The sequence below is a fragment of the Pezoporus flaviventris genome, unplaced genomic scaffold, assembly GCF_033815535.1.
Source record: "Pezoporus flaviventris isolate CSIRO_AGI_PZ_B2104156 unplaced genomic scaffold, CSIRO_AGI_Pfla_v1 ptg000002l, whole genome shotgun sequence".
NCBI classification, from domain to species: Eukaryota; Metazoa; Chordata; class Aves; order Psittaciformes; family Psittacidae; genus Pezoporus; species Pezoporus flaviventris.
In genome coordinates, this window is record NW_026892550.1 from 50,116,548 (window position 1) to 50,140,097 (window position 23,550).

At 40.0% G+C, this 23,550-nt stretch overlaps 1 protein-coding gene across 5 annotated transcripts in view; it reads right to left on the minus strand.

Annotated features, from left to right (window-relative positions):
• The window catches only part of MANBA (mannosidase beta), a 57,826-nt gene extending 40,131 nt beyond the window's left edge, over nt 1-17,695 (minus strand). The window contains exons 1-2 of one of the 5 annotated variants that reach the window (XM_061478147.1): nt 17,293-17,695; nt 191-285 (exon numbers count right to left, since the gene is read on the minus strand). In XM_061478147.1, coding sequence (XP_061334131.1) covers nt 191-285; nt 17,293-17,307 — 110 coding nt within the window. In that variant the 5' untranslated portion in view covers nt 17,308-17,695. The other 4 variants (XM_061478132.1, XM_061478142.1, XM_061478154.1 and 1 more) reach the window with 4 other exon arrangements.
• Between the last annotated feature and the right edge of the window lie 5,855 nt (nt 17,696-23,550).

Consider the following 23,550-nt stretch of genomic DNA (forward strand, 5'->3'; position numbering starts at 1 on the left):
AACAAAACAAACCCACAAGAAAAAGCAAATACTGAAGTGTTCTTTAGCAGCAGCTTTTCAGCTGCACATTATTGCATAATTTGTTTTATTAGATACAAAAGTATTAAGCAGATTTTGAGCTGGCGGATTAACTCACAGTTCTGCAGGAAAGATGACCCAGAACTATCTTAGACATACCTTTACTGCTCACCTGAAGTCAAAAGGAGTTTTGAATGTCCTGCTGTAAGTCCAGTTATCCAGCGAGATCCACCTGTACATCACATCATTAAACCTATAGTATGGATCCTAATAATAGACAAAAAAAAAAAAAATTACAACACTTACTTAGTAACAGTGTTACTACATGAAATGTAGTACATCATAATATCCACTAGATGAGCACTTCTTATTTCAGTCTGCAGGTGCAAAATCACCTTATTTAGTTAGTCTTGATTTTCACCTTTGAAATACTATGACAAAGCAAAGCTTGTTTGCTATAATTGTTGGTTTTACATAAGAAATGATTGGGCTGAAAATGAAAGAAAAAATCAAGACAGCTTGTGACTTAATGAGAGGAAGAGAAACATGATCACCCTCATAATGATAAAGTAAGATTAATAGGATTTTAAGAGGCAAAGAAACAGCATTTTAGGCCTCTAGGGACAGAAGTGAAAAAATCTCTACAGTTTAAAACAACTGAAAATACTCCAGTTGTTTCTGTCAACTAGTCTTGATGTGGTAAGGCTGAATGACATTGGTATATTTGGAGGGAGGAAGAAGAGGAGGGAAGAGAAAAGGAAGAAAGGGAAAAGCAACACAATTTGGTTTGGTGTATAAAACTAAATAACTACTTTTGAGAATAATGCTGCATTTATACCGAATGTGTTATTTTCCTGTAATCATACTACCCACGAAGAATAAAAGGCACAGCTGGTCTAAGCTATGTCCTTGACAGTTTTTGCTTCATGCTGTATTTATTACCTTAGCGGGGGATCACAGTGTACCTCACCTAGGCTGAAGGGATCAGTTAATGTGCACCTGACAATGCATGGCTTTGCACATCATACAAAGGTAGCAAAAATGTATGGTGTTACATCGCCGTGTCAGCCAGTTCAGAGTGCAGGTATCTGGGTCAGTGACTGACAGCTCAGTTCAATCCTTTCCAGCAGCTGCACAGCTCAACTGCTTTTCCAAAACAAAGACCAGTCTCTTCTGGACTACATGACTCAAACCCAGCTAAAAGAGAGCATAGCTGCATTAAGGTTTTCTTTGATCCAAGTGTTGTACAGTACCAGCACAGCTAAGTAGCTGCCCTGAATATCCAGATTCACACTGAAGAAAATCTGCCCTGTTTTTTGTTTGGCTGTTTTTTTTTCCTTCTTGCTGAAGCTCAATTTTTCTCCCCATTTCAGGGGTCAGTAGAGATAGTAATGACACTTCTGAAGTTGTTACCTTCTGGAAAATATGTTTCATATTCTCATATTTGTTTTATAACTAACAAGGCCAGTCTGTAATATAAACACAAACCTATTTACATGGCAGAGCAAAATCATAACATGTAAGTGACTGTCATCAGCAGCATAATCCTTTCTGGAGACCCATAGCAATATAATCTTCAGTCCTTGAGCTCACACAGAGGGAAAGTTGTCAGCTTGCTTCTACATGCTATGCTCTTTCAATCAAATTTCTCACTGTGAGGGAATAAGAGTCAAGAAGGAAAGGGCTTGTCACCTCAGTAAAATCGTGGCCTCTGCATTGGTAATACAGTGTATTCTCTAGAATTTAAGCCACCATAAACTTACCAGAACAATTACTGAATTTTAAGATACTGTTACTTTTACATGCAAAATGTTTTAGGGAATATATCTCAGACTTTTATTAACATGCAATATTTAAGACTAATAAATGCATATTCAAATGCAAAATTTAGGCTTACAAAAGAAACTCTGTTAAGATTGCTGTATCAAGACAATGAAAAGCAAGCATCAAATGTAGGAGACCATGAAAACCCACAATATATCCTTAAAAAGCACATTTTTAACAACTGTTTTGCTTTAACTTTGTATACTACCTTATTTTAGGTCACGCTTTGGAAAATGTGCATGTTAAATTTCAATCATTGCCACCGCATGTGTGAAAGATTTAAAAGGCACAAGATGCAAGTTGCAAATGCAGTATCAACAGCAGACTGTAAAGCCAAAGCCAATCTGGTTGGCAGTCAAACTGACATCAGTTCCTCATCAAAGATCAAGACCCTGCATAAAAGAAACCTACACTGTTTCTCCCACAAAAGCATGAATACCAAGATGCTAATGAAGAAAGACCTGACCTCTGAAGAACACAAAACTGGCTGTCTAGCAGCAGAGAGACATGTACGAATGTTTCATCAGAGGCAGAAATTACATCATCAGATGGGCTCTTACAGCAGTTTACAAACAAATGGAGCTGTTTGTTCACATCTCTTCAGAGCTCACTGCAGATCCGTTTTCCTGAAGGGGCTTTCTTCGTCTGTATTAGTCTAAAGCCTTCCAACTTCAAGAGATACACTGACTGATAAAATATGTGTCATAGAAAGTGCTAATTAACCCCTTTTGACTTGCACGAATACTGTTTTTTCCTCATAAGCATCCACCTTTTTAGGTGGGAAGCTCCTAGTTTTGTGTACCCTTATATATAACCTAACAGCTTATGGATAGCATTGCTATATAACAGCTTATACATAATAGCTTATATATCACACAGAAAAGCTGTTAAAGGCTAATAGTGGTTAATCATTTTAAGTATGAAAAATGTGGCTTGTAAAATCATTTATGTAGCAATGTTCACGCAATGCTTTAAAGGCAATTCTCAAGGCTCAGGAAAAATGTATGACCACCGCAAAGTCCTGTAAGAAAGGGAAATAACTTCTCCAATACACTTGCAAGACTATTGACTTTTTCATTATTAAATTCAACTATTCTGAGTGCTGGAAGGTGCACCTATAGAAGTCAAATTGTTTGGATTTATCTGAAACAGAATTTCATCCCATATTAAATAAGCTCACATTAAAATTAAAGGTTTAGTTCAGAAAACTGGATGAAAAAAAGGCTATTTTAAAACTCTTAAGAGCACTGGGAGAATTTGAGAGATGGTAGGAAATAGACTGCACATGTATTAAATACACTTCACATTCATTAGCTCAACAGCTCAACATGTTCCTGGAAGCAAGTCATGGAGGGGTGGAGTCAATTTCATCTATTTTTAGATCCTACAAAACATGACAACCTCACATTTTCCTGCTCCCTGCAATTTGGGGGAAAATTCTGAACCACTCAAGCTCCCTGCCTGTTTGCTCCCTGCTCCCAGCCTCGATGTTATAAGCAAGCAGCAAATCACCTGCTAAAATGAGGTAAAAAGCCCTGCTACAGGTCATCAGAAGGAAGCAATTTCCAGTTCAGATAACAGGACATCAGCAGGACTTCAAAAGCACTGCCGGCACTGAACTGAAGGCACTGCTAAGCGGCTAGATGGAAACTCCTCCTTGCAATGATTTTAAGGCGATACTGAAAAACTAGTCATATAAGGTAAGAGCTTCTCCCATTAAGCAGGAAATGGATGAGACATGAACACATCAGAAATGAGGCCCAAAGCCAAGGGAGTAAGCTGTGCCAGGGCTTCAGGTCCACACACAACCAGGGCAGCACAGCACAGGCACCTACCTAAATGACACTAGGCAGAGCCAGTGGGATCCAAGCAGAAGACCAGCGTGTAGTAAAATGAAATGCAATAAAGGGAACAAAACCCAGATTCCTTTGCCTTATCCTACTTTTGTTATGATCTAATTTGAAACTGACATGCATGCTTTTCTCTCAGAAATCAACTCTGCTGATATTTTATAATAATATATTATAAATAACAATATATTAATATATAATACTATGATATATTATGATATATATTATAATAGATATAATATATAATATAATAAGAAAATCCTGGTGATGTAATACATTACCAAAATGAAACTTAATGTTTCATGATATACAACTTAGTGATTTTGCTGTTGCCAACTTCAGACCAGAAGCTAAATAGTTAAGATACTTATCTATACCCACGCACTCCTTGATATCTCAAACAATAGCAGTCAGGACATTTATATAACTTTCAGCAAGGTTCACATATTTTGAGCTGGAAGTCAAGCTGAACTAACAATAGTGACAAATGGACTGTATCCACAGAACATGAGTTTTGGAAGTACATCCTACAGTAATTCATTGTCAGTAGTTGCTGTAGCAAAGCAGTAAACTGAACACTCAAGATGTGTTACAGTTGAAGACAGACAAATACTACTAAAGAGTTAATCAACAAGATATTAATAGCTCTTGCTTAATATTCTTTGAATACTCTGTTGTATTTAACAGGATACTATAACTTTTGTCTATTTTAAATTCACAAGCTTTCAAAAGATAAACCTGAGTGCCCTTTAATATGCTTTTGAACAGTTCCACAAGATGTTCATACAACTCAAGAGAGCACATATGCTTTAACAGAAAATAATATATTAATCAACTATTTCATCAATGAATGTCATTTAACGTGTTAGAACCACACAATACCCAATGCAACTGTTACCTGGCTTCCTCTGAAAAATATAAGTCATGATGAAGTTCTATGTGTTCTACGAAGTGTCAGAAAATAAGCAACAGCATATTTTATGAAAATGCAAAACAAGTTACGAAATATACACCACTTTCCAAAACTGCAGAAATATCACTTGCAATACACAAGCTTCTGTCTCTTCTAATATATTTTAACATCTAAATATGACCAAGACCACTGTAACCTTCTGCGTCAAGTGCATGTCCTTGTGGTGTAACAGGGCAAAACCTGGAGTGTTATACAGCCCCTAGATTAACATCACAGTTGCAGACCCCCCTACTAGTTCTTTACAAATCAAAGTGACGAGCTAACAAGACAAAACAGCCTTTCTGCAGGAAAGCAAACGGCTGGCAGATGAGAAAATATAGCTACAATAGCCATATTCATCAGAACTGAAATTTGACAGGAGTCACCTACCAGCAGAAATGGCATCATGCAGTACTTGGCCAGTACCTGTGAGGGAACAACTATTTCTAGCACAAAGACTTAATGCACAAGTTACCTGCTGATATATATTGCTTCTCAGAACAGTACCTGAAAGAAAATACTGCGCTGGCAATAGACAAACGCTAGATCTTCAGACAAAATGGTTTCTGCAAATCTTCTCTTTCCAGAGATTTAGGGTTAGCAGTGGATTTACTGCAAGTTTGTAAAATGCCTTTGCTTACACCTGAGCTTTGCACTAACTTTTTTCAAGTGACTGTTACCCTTGATTATGTGCATTTCTCATGTCTTTTAAATTTTACATGTAAATGGTATTAAGAGCTATGGAGTGTTAATGAAATGTTACTAAAAAAGACCCCAGCTGAACACATACTCTGATACCGTCTCCTGCCCTTTGAGCTTTTATCATAGTTAATCCAGCATTTGAACTACATTGGTTGAACATGGAAGGAAATAATACTTCTGTAGGAAACTCAAAAATATCTTCCCCAAGAGCATTTTCTAGGACACATGCATTTGGTGCATTCAGAAATATGTGGCCATCCAACATCTATTTTATAAAAGAAAGAGTAAAAACGTCTCTAGAATAAAAGCTAGAGAAATGAGAAATGAACCCTTGGTGTCAAAGAGATGACTTTCAATTCAAAGCTATGGCCTGCACAGCAGATTCAAGTAAGGCTACAGACATGCAATCAGATCATCCCTGGGCAAAAAACAGTTTGTGCATCGACCTGAACTTGAGATGAACCACACACTCATAACTAAGTTGCTTGCAGCCTACCCTTGTAATCTAAGTCACATTTTTCAAGCTTAGTATCTGGCAGCTTATTCTTGTTCCTCTCCTTCCCCTCAGTTGTGAGATGCTCACTAAGCTACATTGGTGGAGTAGGCCCTCCCAGATTTTGTTTTGAATTTTTTATTTGGGTGCTAACTCATTAAAAATTCACAAGGATACAGAAGCAAAGGATGCAGTGCTATTTGCTATTTGCCATTTGCAAATCACACAGAAAAACAGTGCACAGATTTCAAAAGGTTGCTGAACATGTGGGTCTTGCTATCCAGAATAATTTAGTTCCCACCAGCTTTGTTCTCCTATTTCCTGGTACAGCTTTTCAGACCAACCTTCGCTTTTGATTATGAGCTGTAAGCTTCTGGATTGCTCGTTGTCGTGGTTTAAACCCAGTCAGGTAATTCGTTCGCTCACTTCCCCCCCTTTCTTGCCCTCCCCCTGCTCCCGGAGGGACAGAGAGGAGAATCGAAAAGAATTCAACTCCCACGGGTTGAGATAAGAACAGTTTAGTAACTAAGGTATAACACAAATCACTATTGCTACCACCAATAATAACAATGATAAAGGAAATAACAAGGGAAGAGAATACAACACCTCAGCACCAGCTGACCGATAACTCGGCCCCCAAGCCCGACCAAGCTCCGACCGATACCTCCTCCAACCCTGCAGTCTCCCAGCCCTTCCGGCTAACTCCCAGTTACATCCTCGGCATGACGTGCTGTGGTATGGAATACCTCTTTGGTCAGTTTGGGTCAGGTGTCCTGTCTCTGCTTCCTCCTGGCTTCCCCTCCCCCCTGGCAGAACATGAGGCTCACAAAGTCCTTGGCCAAACCAAAACATCGCTATCAGCTCTGTTCCCGAGCTGAAAGTCAAAACACTGCACTACACCAGCTACCAAGAAGGAGAAAAATGACTGCCACTGCTGAACCCACGACACTCATCTAGTGACATTTTCAGTAGGATGAATAAAAATCCCACACTCCACAGCAAAAAGCAGAAGGAGCAAATGAAAACAAACAAAAAAAACAAAACAACCCTCCAAACCAAAGCTGTTGTACTTAGGCAACTACAATAAGACTAATTCTGCATTTGACACAGACTCCAAAAAGGCTGATTCCCAGAGATAATGAGCACTGAAGAAACAGAGCAACCAGTCCTTTATGCTTCTAAGATTCAGGCTGTGTGAATGCTTTTGTACACAGGAATACAATTTCAGGCAGCTGCATTTGGAAACATTTGGTCACAAGCATTTTCACCGCAATGAGGAAACTTCAGGACAGGCAGCTCAGCCACACTTTGCAGCATGAAGCCACACACTGGAATAACAAATTACATCACTGACTCCCTCCAAAAAACTGCTTTGCAGAATGCTACAAATATGGTGATAGGCACTGATTACATTTAACACTACCTGAAATAGATCAGAAATCTGCTAATGCTGTTCCTGTATTTTGGTATGCTCGCCATTCTATCTTTTAAACAAAAAGGTGGTTTTATAACAATTGAGTTATCCTGGTGAAAATACTTGTGTGAACAGTTCTTTTCTGTAAACCAGACTTTGCTAAACTGAGTAAGAATGGGTTTAAATCAATCTTTAGCAACCTGTACATACCTATTCATAGAAACAAGTTAGATCATCCTGAGCTTGGAACTAGCCATACACCAGCCAGGTCCAGTCCAGAGATAAAGCAACCACACTAGTGAGGTATTTCAGTTAACTCAGCTCCTCCACAGAGCATACTAATTCTAACACCACCGACTTAGCACCAGTTTCCAAACAACAGTGGGTTCATATCCAGACATATCAGCAAGTGTTTGGAGCAAATTCATACTTGTATTCATGTAAACATGCCATAAGCGTCCACAACCAACCATCATCAATTTAATTAGCCAAGCACCCATCTACCTCTTAGCAAGCCCCATGCTGCTGGCCAGCAGCCTGACTAAGCTTTCCCACCTCTTGCAGGCTTGGGATTCTGCCCAGACACATGAGAGTTCATGATCACAGCTTCATTTCCAACTATCTGACTACTGCTTAAAATGACTAAAATGACAAGTCAGTTTAAAGCAATGCAGCTAAATTAGCAATCACGTTTCCTCACTTCATAAGAGTACTTAATGTGAGTAGTTAAGTGTGAGTCTTTCATTACATCATTATCTTATGTGCCTGAGTCAGTGCACTGGTTAGTTCACACTTCCTATAGTAACACCTCCCAGCACAGCCCAACATCTGAGATGTTCAGTTTTTCTTAGGAACTTCTGGATGGGAAATAATGGCACAGTTCTCTTCACTGACCCTCCATATATGGTCTACCTGCCCACTGCACTGTTTAAAACTTTAGAAAAGCCATACTAAAACCTGAATTGTATATGTTCAAAATGTTGTGTCACTGAGCACACAGATGTTGAAACAACAGGCCCTCATGGCTCAGCTTATCCCTTCTTAGTGTATTTACCTTTCCAATGTTGACAATTTATCTGGCAATGACACTCTCTGGAATCTATTATTAGTACTGGGATTCCCAACCTGTACCAACACAATAATGCTAAAATTATCCTGCCCAAAGTGGCATCCCTTTCTCCTTTCACCTCTCTAACTTTAGTCAGAGCAGAGCAGGAAAATAATCTGAATAAAAATAACAATAATAACAGTAACAGTAATAATAAAATTGTATGCATCCAGAATGTATTTTTCAAGTAAATGCTGAACAAGAAATGCAACACTGGATGAACAAAAAATACAATATTTAGATATGCCTGATATACTCAGGCAACATATAACAGTACTTCACATTTTCTAGAACAGAGGTGTATTTCTCAGTTTTATAGATGGTTTTGTGAACCACCACTTTTTATTTCCTTTCCTTGTTCCAGATACGTATTTTGCTTTCCATGTATTTCCTTTTAAAAAGGCGTCTTATTTTAATGATGACCCTGTTGGTGCCCTGTTTTTCGTCAGGTCTGAGTGACAAGCAGCTGATGCTGGTATCACAGTACTTTGCTACCAATCAACAACTGCAGCTTTGATAATTTGTCCCAGAAAGTTGTCAGTGTGTTTTCAAAAATAAAAGAGGCAATAGCAAACAGAAGCATCAAAGCTTCTTAGAAGTGTTGAAGCAGGAAGCAGTCTTTTAAATGTAACAGTTTTATACTCATGTTTCAGAATATACTTCTCTTAGGCAGCATGAGAGTATACAATCTCAACTGTTCTGATGTGCTTCGCAAGTGCTAAAAGGGATTTTTAATGGACTGAAAAGCTTGAAATCCCCACACTTCTTGCAACAAGTCAAACTTCAAAAGGATTGGTTTAGTTTTTCATTCTTTTGAGGCAGTACTGTAGGTAAACATGACTTACGTGTTGTGACAATATTGTAGAAACCTGGTGTCAGCACCTCGGTTCCATGTCAAAACAGCAGAATCTCCATATACTGCAGAGCACTTGCATTTTTATCCCTGGCCCAATTCGGGATTGCTCTGTCACGGATAACTTCCTGTTATCCATCTGAGGAATCTGCGGCCACCAAACCCTTTGATACTGGAGAGGCTGAGGAAACTAAATCCGGCTGCTGCACCAGATCTGCTAGCAAAACCTAGAGCAGCTGAGGCAGCTGCCGGGACAGAGCAGCGGTTTGGGGGTGAGGAGGTTTCCCCTAACCATGCTTCTGTAGATCCCACACTTGGAGATCCCACTGCGGGGCTGTTCATTTCCTGTGTGGCAGGCTGCTCACTTCGGAGCGGAACGGCGTGTGCGAAGTTTCTCCTCTGGCCCGGCTCTGGCTCTCCCCACCGCGCCCCAGACACGGGACGCCGCCGAGGGTGAGGGGAAGCCGTGCGAGCTGTGCCGGCGCGGCTGCCTACCGTACCTGGATGAGGCCCGCGCGGTGCAGGGCGGTGTGCACGCAGCCCGGCACCTCCCCTCGGAGCACCACCGAACCGTTCCCGTTGCCCAGCCGCCAGCTCCCCCGAAGGCTGTGCACCTCCGGGCCGCCCGCAGCCGAGACGCCGGCTGGGCCCGCAAACGCCGCCAGCAACAAGAGCAGCAACTCGGCTCGGCCCCCGGCAGCTGCCGCCCCCCACACAGGCAGCGGGCATGGCCGCTGGGAGGAGCGAGCGGCCGGCGCGGGTGGAACGGCGGATCCGCGCCGCATCCGCCTCACCGCCATGGCCAGAGGAGACAATGCTGCGGGGGGATGTACTGACGGACAGATGGGGATGCTGTGAGGACAGGGACGCGACCAACCGGTCTTTGCAGCACCCGGACGCGTCGTCAGAGAGCTGGGGCGGTGCTTCGGACCGTTACGGCCCTTGAGGGTGGGGCAGGCCGGTACCTCCTCCCGCCTCCCGTTAATGGTGCCGCTGCTGGGTGGGAAGCAAAGATGGCGGCTCCTCAGAGGGTTTCCCGCCAGCCGGAGAGCGGCCGAGCGCATCCCGCCTCGGACCGTCCTGACAGCAGGCGGGGGGCACGGCGGCGCTGTCGCTCCCTCCCCGGCCAACGACGGAACGGGCACGGGCACGGGCACGGGCACAACCCCCGGTTCAAGCAAGCTGGGACAACGCCAGGACAGAAGGGCTTGCTGAGGAGGGCATGCACATTAACAGCGGAAGACAGACAAACAGAAAGATTGAAGAAAAAGAAAAAAGTGTGTTCCTGTTTTCTCCAAGAGGCGGAACATTGGAACATTGATAACAAAAGCAGGATAAGGTTACAGATCTTTTATACGTAGCAAATTTACTCGGATCTCTAGAAAAGCACAGTGAAGTGGGAGGAATAAGGAAGAGCTGTGACAACACTGCGACAGGTACTTGCAGTGCTGGTTCCCTCAAGTCATGAGATTTTATATGGCCTCTTGTCTTCCACCTCCTCTTTCTCATAAAATTAGGCACATAAACCCAGAGCAAACGTCATGAACATGTTGTTAAAAAAGTACTCGTGTTTCTCATAAAGCAGTGCTAACACTGTTGCTGTGGATTTGGTTTATAAAAATTTAGTATGTTTCTCTGCAAAGGAGCAGAAGGGTCAGCTCCAAAGAAACAACCTCAAGCATGGTTTTCGACCACACTATTGCTTTCCTCTGTGCCCTTGCTAGCTTAATCCCTTAATTGACAGCCCAAACCCAGGACTTAAAGCAACAAGTTCTTAAATGGCTTAGTGGAAAGAGGGAAAGGCAACCAGTGGCCTGAGCTCATTTAGGGGTAGCCAGCCACCCTACTTCATGCTGTGTTTCCACTGAGCCCTGGTGAGGAGGGGCCTAGATCACCTCTGTGAACCAGCAATGTTTCACAAAATGGGATGGTTGCACTTCATCTAGCTGCTCCTGCAGCTGGAGCTGTGCATCAGGTAGAAAACAGCTGTGCAATCCACTCAGTCTCATTTCACAATATAGGTAAGTGCTCAGACATTGAAAACTCTCGCAGTTGTGACTAGCCCACATACCTTCCGAAGGTTGTGACAGCACGGAAGACCATGAACTTTTAGGACTGGGTTTGCTGTAATGCCTGTTCAATTATGAGGAGATTAGAAAGCAATTAGTTTGCTTTTCTTGGACACAGCAGACTACTCCCTCATACAGCTCAACATAAAATTGAAAATGCTCATTTTAGCAGCCACTCCATGACTTTAGCTTATGGTTTGTGGTATTTTGAGGTGGATTTGGTTTGGCTTTCATTTGTGGTGGTGGCATTTTTGTTGTTTATTCTTAACATATAGTTGATTTAATGAATGTTTCATTTGGATTTGTATCATTTTTACTTCATTTATGAACCTGGTCAGAATCTTGGCCAGGCTAGTAGTTTGCTGTCTCAGAATGCACTTAAGTGAGAAATCTATGCCTTAGAACCAAATAATCTTGCAAACTCCTTTAAAGAAGTAATGCTACTGATAGTGTCACTTATTTATCTTCCTGTTCCTTTTTTTTTTTCCTTTTAACAGAAGAGTCAGGTCACTGTGCATACAAAGAAAGCAAACTACTAACTGCACGTAGGTGCATACATATGATTATGTATAGAAACGCAACCAAGCAATAGCATTCAAAGAAACCCCAATTAACTGCAGGACTTAATTCAATTTTTCCATTTTTGCCCTTATGTTTTCTTATTATCTGTGATTGACTGTAAAACTAAAGGAGGAAAGAATATGCAGAGCATCTTGGGATGCTAAAGAGTTATTTAACAATATATATGCAATTCATACACTAAATCTCATAAGAATAAAGTGTGACTGACACAGAAACATGCTGCTGCTCCTGGTGCGTGGCACAGAGCACAAGAGTGAACCACAGACAAGAACAGGGATACCAGAGCTCCTGTCTTAGCTCCCAGCTTTCACATACCTAATTCAGCACACTGTAAGAATCCATCCTAGATAAATCTTTAAACATTACTGGACATGGTTAACATGCCTTTACATTTTTTATCCAAACCCTTTTGAGCTGACAACCCTTCAATACAACATAAAAACGACAGTCCTTCCATTCATCTGCCATACAAAGAAAAAGTACATGATGTAACCGCAGGTGATTTTTTGTCCCCTGAGAAACACTGGTCCAAGAGGAGAATCAGCAGCTGATCATCTTTTTGTTGCTCTGAAAAATTTCTGCTGCCAACTTCAAAAAGGGATGGCCAGGACCCATGCTGTGTGACAGCAGAAGCCTGTGCAGAAATTTAGCTGTTGGAACAGTTCCTCTGTGTGTATTTTTAAGACTGAGTAACCCACATTCAATATATTGACTGAAATGCAGGTCCCGTTTCAGTTCAACTCCCAGCTATCTTTTAGTGAAATTGGCAAGAAAGACTTGTCATTGTAGATTTGAGTTACTTGAACTGGCTTTGCATGTTGCAGAATACAGTCAAAATGAATAATATTCTCACCTTTTATAGTTCAGACTACAAAATCGCTATACACTAATAGTCAAGAGCCTTGTTCTGTTTCTGTCTTTATCTGTCAGGATAAGGTGCTGCTTAAGACATCTTATAGGATATTATTTCTCAAGAAGCAGATTTTCAGAGAATGAAATTTTAATGCTACCAAATAACAACTGAAAACTGGTTTTTGTTTTTTGCTGGTTTGGGTTTTTTTGGTAGTTTTTTTTTTTGTTTGGGTTCTTTTTGTTTGTTGTTTGCTTTTTGATTTTGTTTTTTGTTGTTGTTGTTTTTGGTTTGTTTGGTTTTTGTTTTTTTTTTTCTTAAAGATCTTTTTCAGCACGTCATGTGGTAGCTTCCCGTAAGAAGGAAACTGCATTTCAAGATGTTTACTGTACTTCCGTGTTTTCTTTGCCTTTTATTCCTTCTGCTGAAGACTGACTGGAGCAACACACACACACAAAAAAAACCTCAACAATGCTGTCATTAAGTATTCTTAGAACATGCTGTTTCCTTGTTCAAGGCTTATAATTAAGTTAAATCATGTTTCATTTTCATGTCCCCATTTTAGGGTTTGCTTTTTGTTTTTTTTGAGGGTATTTTTAAACAAATGACATTTTTAATGTTTAAAGATTCAGGAGTATTAAAGGCTGTGGCTTTATCTTTTTAAATCTTAAGACACAGCACAACATCTCTTGTGTCACTTTATTTTACTGTGTACCATATTCAGTTGCTTTCTGAAATGTCACAAATTTAGGTAGCAGTTTACTACAATTCTTACTTTACAATACTGAAAGCGGGTATTTTTTATCAACTAAGACAAAAAACTGAAGGGAAAAACCACGCCTTTGGTTCTATTAGAATAAATACAGAGTAGTTCCATTGAAGCTGCCCAAATTGTGCCATGTTAACCCTGAATTCTTTTGTTTCCAATTGCTCTGCAATCCATCATTGGGACAGGCTGTGGCTGTTTTCTCTTTCAAATTCATATCCAATGAGTTCATGCAAAGGTTTTAAACAAATAAGTCTTCACAGAGTTGGGTGCAGTACTTCAAGATATTACTGCCCCCACCTGTCCACCCAGTACCATTCTTCTGCTGAAGGTTACCACCTTTGAAGCAAAACATGGATTTGTGTTCCCACCAGTTTGTATTGGGGCTTACTGTCTCTTGGTAACCGCACACCACTGCAGATACGACCACCACACACCATGTGTCAAACATGCAGACCAACGAAAGGACCATCTACTTTTGGGAGTTCTGCACAGATGCAGCAGTATCCATGCAGACCATGTTGGATAAATACTGGTGTCAAAATGGACTGATGTTCTATGACTGCAAATACCTTAAGACAGTACAGCACGCCTGTGAAAGCCCTACAGCTCCTCAATGTAAGGCCTGTCCTCTGTTTTGTAACTGCCTCTGCAAAACAGAACTGCTATGCAAAATAGTTACTCCCTGGGCTGTCACAAAGGCAATATGGTCCAGGAAGCCCTCCAGCTATGAATGTGTAAAGGATAGACAGAAGGAATGCGTTTCAGACATTATTCAGTATTTATCTTGAATTCCATCCAAAAAGGATGTTGAAAATAAAATGAGGAACTAAATTAACATTGCTTTTAGATGAGGACACTATTAATACATCACTAGAAGAGAACATTGTACTAGATTATCATAAGCAAAATACAAAATGACAGTCTTAAGTGGTAGGCCTAAAGTTTCTTTCATAATTATTGTAATGTCTACAGGTCATTGCAAGGGGATTTACTCAGCAAACAAAATTACTCAACACTAACAGTCATGAGTAATTAAAAATAAGTGTGTGGAAGGGAAATTACTGCTCCAGACAAAAACTATATGGAGGGGAAAAAGGAAAAAATAGGTATACAGTATTTTTATTTTGAAGACAAGCTCTTCAGAAGGTGGAATTACCATAGCTTTTACTCTCTTCAGTTTATAAACAATTTTGAAACAATCCTAATCTGTAAGGATTAGGATTGTAAAATATATTTTAAGAGTATATAACACTGACCACTGTCATTTACCTTCTCTCATGAGCAGCGAAGTCGCTGTCTTAAAGCTAGGTGTGGTGCTGCCCAAGCTCCCTGTGAACTCTCATTAAAACTTACTTAAAACATGTCTAGAATCAAAATTGGTTCTCTGGCACTTACAGGAAATCAGTAGTACAGGGAGATTATGAACCACCTTGTTTAACCTTTCTTAAAGGTCCAAAACTAGATAGTCATCTGTGGCCACAATGCAATGTATGACTTGTCCCTAAACACCCCAAATTAAATCCCTCAAAAGACGGGTATCACAAGTAACAAACTGTTTCTCCCATGATGGAGGTTCAAGAGGCTTCACTGAGCCTGTACTTCTCTTGGTGATTTGCGAGCTGAGTGCAGGACATACCAAGCAGATTACGCTAAATATGAAACACATCCAGCCTACTGTTTTAATGACTTTTTTCCACGCAGGTATTATGAGAATGTCAACAAAAATTTATAGCTGATAAATTGAATGAGTAACCTTAAATGGAGTTGGAGTTGCCAAAATAGCTGGGAGCTGCATGTCTTTTTCTAGCTCAGTCACCCCAGACAAACCACTGGGGCAGGTCTAGACCTCTGTTTCTCAGACCTTTAGTGGGGGTAACCTGGCTTCAGCACTATGAACAAAAGGTGTGCAGTCATTTCTTCAAAAGTGACCTTAATGCAAGCACCAGGGAATATTCACAATGACTCTACTGAAAACTGTGGGTACACAGGAGACACTTTTTTTCCTTCCTGAGAGATTAATGATTATTTCAGCTCCTACAAGAATTGCCAGAATTCTTAATCAATTAAGTCCCCAATGAATCAACTAAAGCCCCACTTACGCAACAGCATAAGCCAAGAACTTTCCTACATACGAAAAAATCTTCACTTGTCTGAGTAATTCCAGTGCAAACCCCCTACATAATGGGTACTACGTCCTCTCACAGTCTAGGATGCTACATGCGCCACACTGCTCACTGCACTGGAGCAAATGTCTCAGGAGTAACAGTTACAGAAACTGACTCATGCATATTCATCAGGCAGATGTACTTTAATAGGGGCTCTATGATTATTTTTTTCTTTTCCAAAATGACTTAGTACATGAATAGCACTAAAAATACGACTTTATACATTCCTATCTGTAAAAAAAAAAAACCACAAACAAAACAGCATTATGTGTTCAATTCTCTTTGTAACAGAAAGGAAAGACTGCTGCAGCAAACAAAGAGAATTAAGTACTAGAAGGATCATAGAATACCTCAAGCTGGAAGGGACCCATAAGGATCATCAAGTCCAACTCCCTGCTCCTCACAAGGCCAACTAAAACTAAACCCTAAGACCAAAAGTGTTGTCCAGATGCTCCCACAACTCTGACAGGATTGGTGGTGTGACCACTTCCCCGAGGAGCCTGTTCCAGTAACCAACCACCCTCTTGGTGAAGAACCTTTTTCTAATGCCTAATCTGAACTTCCCCTGGAGTAGCTTCATCCCATTTTCTCGTGTCCTGTCATACTCATGTATTGCCAGACTACACATTTCTTGGTTTCGTACTAGACTTTTAGTATTTTGATACTTGCAGTGGAAGAAGGAAAGGCAGGCAGGAGGTCTATGGCTAAAAACATTATGAAGAGCCTTAGAAATCTGGAAAGAACATTGTCTCCTCAGCTGAGTCCTCCAGAAAGAAGGGCACCAGCCTCTTCAGGGACCAGCTATATTAAGATACTACTCACACTCACTTTGTTTACAGCTAAATTTTCAGTGGATCCAAATAATGTGGAGCTCAAATTACTGCCTATACCTTCGATAGCTGCTGCAAGTGTCACAGTTCCATGGAAGAGCTCTGGTTTCTACCCACTAGGACTGCAGATAAGCACAAAGGCAATGGCAACCTGTAAGAAAGAGTCTAAAAGAGCTCACTGCTCCCACTGCCTGGGATCCTCCAAGATTGTTTCAGTAAGCACAAAGATCTTTAGCTAGCCTGAACTGGTACAGATCTACTGAAAAGAGGAAAGCTAGACGTTAACTTCAGTTAACACTGTATATAAATATTCAGCATACATGTCTATAGAATGCTTCACAGAAGTGCCACAACATTCTGAAAGTATTTAAAAAGTTTTAATTGAGTTAAAGAGTGAACAGCTACCTAAGTTTTTGGCACTTTTTACATACTAGCAAAATAAACAGCATTCAGCAAACAATCATTTCCAGAGGTATGGTGCTCTGTTAAAAGGGTTTCTTCACCACAAGAAGTCATGACACCAAGAGGTTATTAAGCACTTAAAAGGTTTAAGATGCAGAATCATTTTGAAAACCTATATGTCAATAAAGGTTCTAGTATGTTGATTCTCTCAGCATTTTCTGAATACAGTTTATCAGCAGTGGTCATATTGATAAATACAGTTTTAAAGGCCTGGAACTACATCCTGAGGAGTTTCAGTCACACCAAAAGATACTTAAAACTGATTAAAAAAATAATTTAGGTGATTTAGTTTAATGTAGTTCAATGTGCCTAGCAAGTTGACAAATAACATTTTTTCCCCTTATCATTCACCTTGGAATCCTCCATACTTGGTCACAGCCAGGAAGCTTTGGTTGGAGGACAGAAGGGTACAACTAAGCTTCCTTCTGCCATCTTCCTGCTTGGACAATTCACCACTGACAGCTTAACACTGACACGAGGAAGCCACTGCATGACTGGAAATACTCACTCATTGCTCAGTGAACATTTTGGTGGCAATCTGAACTTGGACCGTTTTCAAGACACTTTCTTTGTTGTGTTCTCTAAATACCAAGGATGCTGATCCAGTGTTTATCCTTCCAGCTTCCCGGCAATGACCCATAATCTTGTAACCACTAACTATGATTACTACTACTTCCTCCTAGCGCAACTCTTCTAGAAGAGCTTATCAGTTAGCTGCAGCTGGCTCAGAAGGTACAGCTGGCGCCCTCTTCCCTGTCCACACCCTAAATTATTCATGATGTATGTGTCAGCATATGCTACATGGTAACTTTAAAAACTCAGACTAACAACACTGAGCTCTTCCCCTTCACACTCTTGTCACTGTGTGTCTGCACCCTACATTCCTAACACACAGCAGTTGTTTCATCTATACTCATCTAACCTAAAAACTTAGTTTCTTAATCCATTTTTTCCCCTATTTTTACAAGCTCTTTTCCAAACAAGAACCACTACAATAGAGTAAAAAGAGTATTTGCCAAGTTACCCCTTCCCCCTTTCTTCATGCTTTGCATCTCAAGAAGCATTGCTTGCCCTAGCAATAGCATAAACCACTGGTTCATAATTTAGAAGCACTCAGGAGTCCCCAGGTGCTGCCCAGCTAGCTTACATAAAAGAGATTCCGCACCAGATCAGAGAAGGCAGAAAAAAGAAGCCCTATCTAGCAGGGTAGATATATGCGCTAGAAACATGTAAAAAGAAGTGCAGGTCTCTTAAGGTGCAGACAAACTTTGCTGGGTGGCCACGGGAAGGAAAATGAGGTCAGGAGGGCTGACTGGTCAACTACAACCTTTATCTCCTGCCCTATGTTCTAGCTTCAGTTAAGCAGCAAACAGCAGCTTCTCTTTTCATCTTCCTTTTTTTTCCTGTAAAGCACAACATAATGCATGTGTAGCCATAAGATGCCATATCAGCCATGTTAAGGAAAAGCAAACAAAAAAAGCTGTTTCAGGGAAGTAGTTTTGCATCCAGAATTTTTAAGGTAACCTGTCAATGCCTTTCCACAAGCCTGCCTTTTCATATTTTCCTTCTGAAAAGTTGGAGTATTTTTCTACATCAGCCATATCGGTATCAGAAAGTATTATGTGCAAAAATATAACCTCAGGGTTAACTGCATTTTCTTAAAGCTTCAATTTGCTCACACCATTCATGGTTAATCCAAACAATGCATTTTTTCTTCTTTCCCACTTTAAAAATAAAAGGATTATGAAAATCCCTTTTATTTTTTTTTTTTTTTTCACTGAAACAGCAATTCTGAGTGTGAAGTGCAGCACATATGAAGTAGTAGTGGAAAAAAGCCTAGCTAAATTAAGTAACAGTCACCTACCTACCTATGTTCTAATTCAGTTGCTTTTGATTGTCTGGTGAGGATACCCAGAAGTGCAGCTTTCACTGAATTTGGAATGGATTCTCAGGAAACATAAATCATTATAGAGGTATCCTCATGAAATAAAATACAAACTGTAAAAAACATTAAGCACAAGTTAGTACAGTCAACCATAGAAACGGGGTTACGATTAATTTACACAAGAAAGTTCTGCCTTTTACACCGGTTAAACTCCCTGTCTGCACTTGTCCCATGGCAACTTGTCACTGAACTTGGAACTCATTCCAAGCAAACTGTGAACTCCCAAACCAAAGGATTTTTATACTACAAAAATTGGGATTGAAGGACACTTACACATTTCAGTTAGCTTCTCTTTGCAGACAAACCATGGGAGACTGTCCTGCTTTTTATAGCACTAGTTACCAATATCAAACTTCCATCTCCCAGGTGTATAAAATTTCCTTCATTATTTAGGCAAAGCTAACTGTATTTAAGCACCCCAACTATACAGAATTATTTCATCTTGAAGATTTTATAGTGTTACTACTACATTAAAAAATACCATAATAGTTTGCAAAATAAGCTTACGCAAAACCACTTTCATTCTCTTTTGGAGGGCTTGTATTTATTTCTACTACATGTAACAGGAGATTTGCAAAATCAGACAGTGGCTTAATATACACTGATGGCACACTGCCTTCATAAGCTTCTGCGGCAAGATTTTCTCATTATAGCACCACTGAAGCAAGAAAACTTTTCTCCAAACATCACATTTCTCACACACCCCTATTTTAATTGACCTGGCTAATCTATTTCTATATGGTTTGTTCTCTGGCTTTTCAATTCCAAACCTCTGAGAGATCAGTACTGTGGGTTCTAATAGAAATATCCTGACATTTTTTAATTAATGAAATCCTCACTGGGCTTCACAGTAAGGAGGAGAACTGAAGGGTGGAGTGGAAAAACACAGGTAATACAGAAGCGGAACAAAACAGACAAAAGATAAAATTTGTACTTCTGTTTGTCGAGGCAGATGTTACTTAGACCAGACAGACGTGCTTAAGATGTGCAAGACTTTAACAAACTTCTCACAGAGACAGACATAGAGGCACAGAACTCTGCAATGGGACAATGTATGGTTAATTCAAAGATGAATAAAGTTGAGACAAAAGCCAGAATTACCTAGATGATAAGCATCCTTAAGTACAGAGCTTCAATCTCAACAGCAGTCATTTAAGGAGTAGCCTACTCTCCCACAGGCAATCAGGTACAACCCCAGACTTAGATTCAGTTAAAAGCTAAACCAACACATTCGTATCAACACTATGTCTCCTGACGAAGCTTCCTCCCCTCACAAACTAAAATTCTTCAGTTTGAAGAAGGTACTGAATCAGCAGCATTTCCAGTGGACAGAAAAAAAAAAAACAACCAAAACAACAAGCTATTCTGAAAAAACACCCTTAAAAAAAGAAAAAAAAAGGCAATTACTACTTTACACAGAACTGTCCTATCAAATTCAGTTTAATTTTTGGCACCCATCACTGTAAAGATGACATTTGTCACCTCTTCTAACCTAATCAAGACAGACAGCTGTTCTAAACAGTTACAGCAGTTACTGCTGCTCACCTGGAAGCTAAACTCTTTCCCTCCACAACCAATGCATATTAAAAACCCATGTGTCACCCATGCAGCACAAAAATAGCTGGCATCTTTGAACCACCCCTGCAGAGGACTGAGTGCTTGCTTCTAAATGACATAAGGCCAGAATTAGTGCAACATTTACAAAGGAGAATGGCAAGTCTCAGCACTGGCTTGTTCCATACATACCCCCAAAAGCACATCTGTCTACACTGAATTGCTCTTCCTGAGGCTACATCTGAACTGCTATTTGACAGGCTAACCTGGACACCTAAAATTCCAATTTATCAGATATAACCTTATTCTAGATTATTTTGAAGCCAGCTGGTTTTACCCTACAGACTTCATGAACTGACAGGAATGCATTTTCACTTCACAATAACATTACCTTCTGTGCCTTCTCTCTCTTCTACACAATTAGCCAGGTTTGTGTCCTGCGTTACCATGCTTTCCCTGCATCGGTCCTGCACTGTTGCCAACATGTAATATTTCAGCCATCACTCCAACTCCCTTTCTGTATTTATGCAACAACTGCCTACAGAGATTCAAATCCAACTGTTTGGCAATTTATGCCTACTGTATATTTATGTGGAAGGCACAGGGGTAAAATAGCATCCATTCAATGACACCAAGAACTGAAGAGCATAAAGCAAATTATTCCGGAGTTGCAGGTTTTTGGTTTTCAGGCTTGAAGGAATTAGTAGTCTATTTTAGTGAAATAACCTTTATACCTTAATATCCATTACTGGATTATTTATTCCGTTGTTGCTTATTTGCTTAAGTCTAATGGAGACTGTTGTCTTAGCCTAGTTTTATTGCATAAAACACAAACCAGGGAAAAAAACCTGAATTTAGATTTATTTTTTTGACAACTTTAAACACAACAAGAAATCTTCAGCTGAATTTTAACTTCTGCTAAGCTTTAATTAGGGACTTGCAGACTGAAGACTTCTTCTGAATCAATAGCCGTATCTGATGGATCTATAGTATCTGCTTCAGATGACAATGCTGTAAAACACTATTTTTTGTAACAGTGAAGGATTTGAAATAAAACAGAATAATTGAGCAGAGGCTGCAGAAAAGAATACGATATAAATGTTATAAAAAAGCTTATACTTTATAAAATCTTATTCAGAACATTTTTGGCTGTGAATGCTTAAACCATTATCTGTTAATGCAGATTCCTTTTTGCATAAGCAATTATCAAACCTAACAGCCAGTATAGTACACCTGCACACCTCTAACTAGTTCTCTTAATCATTTGCCAGCCTGTAGTTCCATGCCTCCATAGCAATCAGATCGTACTGTTGTGGTCTGCTTAAAGCCAGACTTCAGAGAGTCAGCATCTATAGCCTTTATATAAAAACCACGCACAGCGCAACTGAGTAGGATGTTTCTACATGCACACAAAGATGTGTTTATACTAATTTTTTTAACCAACACAGAAGATGCTGTGTGCATCAGCAGACAGGAAAAGAAAAAAACAACCCTAAGCAACACTACATCCTAAAAAGGCTCCAAAATGTGCTTAAAACCACTAAAAGTTTTCCAAGTGAAATTTGAATAAGCTGACTAGAATTGTGCTGGCAAATTCAAACCCCACTTGAACACAGCAAAAAATCTTTGAAAAAATTATTCCAGAAACAGCCTTGAAATACAAGTTTCTTTCCTTGTTACATGCTTGTTGAATCCAAGTGCCTTGGTTTGACACTTAGTTCTCCAGAAATACTCTCAAATAAAAGCTGCTGAAAAACCCTTATTCAAGACTTGGAATTGAACAAGGATTGAGCTGGCCTTTCTATTCTGAAGCCATTATTGCAGTTATCATCCTGAAATAAGTCTTTTTAACAGAGCTTGTAAGGGTAACTCACTCCAGTATTTTCCAAACCCTTCATTTCTCACATGAAGTTCAACCCGAAAGTCTCTTTTCCCTCTCCAAGTGCAAGTACTATGCACTTTTTAGACTATCTGCAGTTCTGGTGCATAGGTCACTCACTGAGGTGACCACTAATAAAGCTTTTTGGTTTGGAAAACGCTAAGGTTCTTTTGATATCTCCTTATTAGCTCATGGTTAACCACCTCCTCCCCTTGCTCCCCTACTTGAAAAGCAAGCCCAAATATAACCTCCACAGGAAGCCTGCAAAAGACACTATTGAGACTACTTCAAGGACAAAACACCTGCCATTTCTTACTTCACAAAGATCTTCAATCTCAGTTTGACCTCTGGCAATGCATATCATCTACAATTTCACCCACTATACTTTCATCAAAATACATACCTCCTAAATTACAGAAAATTATCACAGAAGGACCACTACGGATGCAGAAGAGAACACAGTGGTCCAAACAAGGTTTCCAACTTTCATGTAACATCCTAGTATCTCCTCCTTCCCTGATCCTGGCTCATCCACACTTCCTTGAGTTTTATAAAGCCTGGTGCCTTATATCTCATAAAACATTTTTCTAATTGATCACATAAGTGATTTCAGGGGCTATGACACCAAGACAAATAAGCATCAAATGGACATAACTGCCAAAACAGGAGACAGCAACACGCTTGCAAGCTTAGAAATATAAACTTTTACCTCAGTTGTAATGCTACTGGTGTAAGCAAAAAATCTTTGGTTAGCAAAGCAGAAATACTGCATGGACTGCAACTTCACCAACAAATTTCAGAATGTCATTTCAGTGAGGCATGCACTGTTAAAAGAGAGCCCAGGTCTCTAAATTTCAAGCCAACTAGACTTTAAAGTTCACTTTCATAGTTTAGAACCAGAACAAACCATGTCCAAACTACATGTTGAAATTTTTATAAAAATTAAGGTTTAACATTTTATTTTACATCTAGCTTTCCACATCCATGTGGGGACAAGGAATCAGAATGTACATAACTATAAGCAGTGCAAAAGTGGTGCCAGTGCGAAGTCACAGATGCACAATAAAGTGATAGTACAGGACTAGAGAAAATGAAGCTATGGATCTTAAGAATGGAGACAAAAAATAACCAAACAAGGGAAAATATGAAGAAAGAGGGCAGGAAAGAGGAGAGCCAGATGTTTAATAATGCCCTTGTTGCTGCAAAGATAAACTAATGGCACAAGACAATG